Below are 2,815 nucleotides of genomic sequence, written 5' to 3' on the forward strand. Positions count from 1 at the left end.
GGGGCGGAGTTATCTTTTCACAGGGGGTGAGATACACTTTAAATCCAATAACCTTGTTTTCTTCCAGCCCCTTTGGAGAATGTTGTTGTTTTTGACTGCCAGACCTTTAATAGCTACCTTTGCCTTTTTACTGTTTGGTGTAAAGCTTGTAAATTGTTAGTAGCAAATAAATGCAACTGAAAAACGAGTGACACAACAGCGGGGAAGATAAGCTACATTGGGCCTCTTGAAAATACGGTATTTATAGTAAATACTTTCAGATTTCACGTGGGGTATGACTCAACAGATTATTCTGGGGGGATAAAGTAACTTTGTTCTACCTGAGGGAAAGTTGAGAGTTAGAGCCATCGTTCATTTGCATTTTGGTGAAGAAATGAATAACAGTGTCAAATTATTATAAAATACAGTTGAAACGGGAGAATGACTCACAAGATGTAGCAGATGACACCGATGCTCCACATGTCAGTGGCCAAACACACGGGTTCATAGCCGATCACCTCAGGAGCTACAAACTCAGGAGTCCCATGCATCACCTTCAGAGGGGCGCTGCCATCTGTTCAACATACGTTTCAAACTTTAAGCAAAACTATCATTTCAAAAAGACAAATACGTGTTTAAGAGGTTACATACCAAGCCTGCTGGCTAATCCAAAGTCAATGATCTTTATGGACGTGCCAGTGGTGTCGACACACACGATGTTTTCAGGTTTGAGGTCCAGGTGGACGATGTTCTGCTGGTGCATGTAGGCAATCCCCTCCAGGATCTGCTGCATGTAGCGCACACTGGCAGGCTCCGTGTGCTCGAAGTTGTCATCCACAATTCGCTCGAACAATTCCCCGCCTGCAATGCTGCAGCAGAGTACAACGAAGTAAACAATACGGTTGTGACATTTGGCCCAGACAGTGGTGATGCTAGGGGGGTGGCAGAAAGTGGAATCTTCTACTTTTCGTCAAACTGTCGCCCATTTTCCCATCTCCCACTTCGCGAAGCTAATGGTTTAACCCATCGACCAGACCTGGAAATTTTTACCAGCAAAGACGGTAAGTGTCTTCAGAAAGGCTATGATGTTCTACCCTTGGAGCACCAAGTGACAAATAAAATGTATTAATTTCACCAGCAGGTAACTTATATCTATGCCACACCTTTGCCACCCTAAGAAAAAAATCTCATGTTCCACAGTTTGCCTTTGAAAATTTGCCGCGACAATACTTACAACTCCATCACCATGACCATCTCACGTTTGTGGTCGTACGCCCCCAGACACTGAACCAGTTTGGGGTGATGGAGGTAGTTCATCAGTTCGATCTCTTTACGAGCAGCTTCTCTCTCTTTGGCACGATGACCTTTGTAGAACTTTCCAGCGCACACACTTCCTGTCTCTTTGTGTGTCAGCTTGTAGACCAAGCCAAATTTCCCCCTAATGAGGACAGAAGTCAGTTTTATTGCAAAACATTAGGCATCAAATATAATAGTCAGGTGTATAATTTAACACAGGTGATTCAAATATGCCTCCACCTTCCAGTAAAAGTGAAATATTACTGTACATTTCTTGTAGCTACAAACTGCCCCAGCTGAAGTTGTAAAACACACTTTTGATTGTTGGAACGTGTCTCAACATGCTAAYATTTTAATGATCGCTCTCCTGCTTGGCAGACGTTTCCTTTTACCCACACAGCTCTGATTTGTTTTGCATCACAGTTTCGTTTTTTCGTCTCCCTCAAATACTCAAGAAAGTGAATTTTGGCTCAACTTCAAACCCCAGGTTTTTCGAACATGGAGGAACAGATACTTACCCTCCAAGTTTCTCGTGCACRTTGTAGTGATCTGTGACTTTATGGGAGGAATCAATGGTGACACAGGTGTACACCTCAGGGGCTGCTTGGGGTTCGTCAGAATCTGTGCGGATTAAACAAAAAGCTTGTTCGAATGACTTCATACGGGTTTAAATGTTCACACGTGCTGCCGTGAACTCCTCACCTTTCTGCTCCATCCTGACCGCTGTTGAAACCGGGCTGGGTTCACTGACCCCCACAGCGTTGTACGCTCTGACTCGGAAACAAAACTCCCGCTGAGGTTCCAGTCCCGACACTTTGTATGAGGTGCTTTTGCAGCGGTTGGTGAGCTCCTTCCACTCTCGGGGCTCGCCGAGTCCCTGCTTCCTCACTTCCACCACGTAACCCAGCACGACGCTGCCGCCGTCGAAGCAGGGGCCYGACCAGGAGAGCGCAAGACTGGACCCGGATACCAGGGAGGCCACGGGAGACGAAGCGGGGGGCTCCGGGATGTCTGGTGGGATCGTGATTTTGGACAGTGTTTAACTAGCTGCTTGATTGTATCTCCAGAATACCGTGTAGTCTTACCTATGACAGAGAGAGTGAGCGTGTGTTGTGCCGAGCTTCTCCGGTCTTTCAGCACAACGGTGTATCGACCCGTGTGCTCCGCTTTAGCCTCTGCTAGAACCAGTGTGCTGCTCTCATCTGTGTTTTCTGTCCACTCTTCTGGACTATCTGCTATCTGCAGATAAAAATGCACATTTGKGAGAAGTTGATAATTTGTCTTTTGGTCTTTGAATTTCAGGGAAAGAATGGCTCTTTTGATCCTAAAGGACTTCAGTCCTAAATGAGAAGATATTTCAATTACAAAAGGGATTGGGTTTTCGCAGTGGCTGGTGCACAACTGTGAAACAGTTTAAGTAAATAAGTCAGTGAGTCAGTGAGTCAGTGAGTCAGTCAGTCAGTCAGTCAGTCAGTCAGTGAGTCAGTCAGTCAGTAAGTAAGTAAGTAAGTAAGTAAGTAAGTAAGTAAGTAAGTAAGTA

At 45.4% G+C, this 2,815-nt stretch overlaps 1 protein-coding gene across 2 annotated transcripts in view; it reads right to left on the minus strand.

Annotated features, from left to right (window-relative positions):
• Nucleotides 1-2,815, minus strand: part of mylk5 (myosin, light chain kinase 5) — an 18,757-nt gene that overhangs the window by 3,660 nt on the left and 12,282 nt on the right. For both annotated transcript variants that reach the window (XM_014023268.1, XM_014023276.1), the window contains 6 exons: nucleotides 2,361-2,514; nucleotides 1,978-2,286; nucleotides 1,794-1,896; nucleotides 1,214-1,417; nucleotides 631-848; nucleotides 430-553 (listed from right to left, as the gene is read on the minus strand). In XM_014023268.1, the coding sequence (XP_013878722.1) occupies nucleotides 430-553; nucleotides 631-848; nucleotides 1,214-1,417; nucleotides 1,794-1,896; nucleotides 1,978-2,286; nucleotides 2,361-2,514 (1,112 nt within the window). The remainder of the gene's footprint in view (nucleotides 1-429; nucleotides 554-630; nucleotides 849-1,213; nucleotides 1,418-1,793; nucleotides 1,897-1,977; nucleotides 2,287-2,360; nucleotides 2,515-2,815) is intronic.

The sequence above is a fragment of the Austrofundulus limnaeus genome, unplaced genomic scaffold, assembly GCF_001266775.1.
Source record: "Austrofundulus limnaeus strain Quisiro unplaced genomic scaffold, Austrofundulus_limnaeus-1.0 Scaffold4, whole genome shotgun sequence".
NCBI classification, from domain to species: domain Eukaryota; kingdom Metazoa; phylum Chordata; class Actinopteri; order Cyprinodontiformes; family Rivulidae; genus Austrofundulus; species Austrofundulus limnaeus.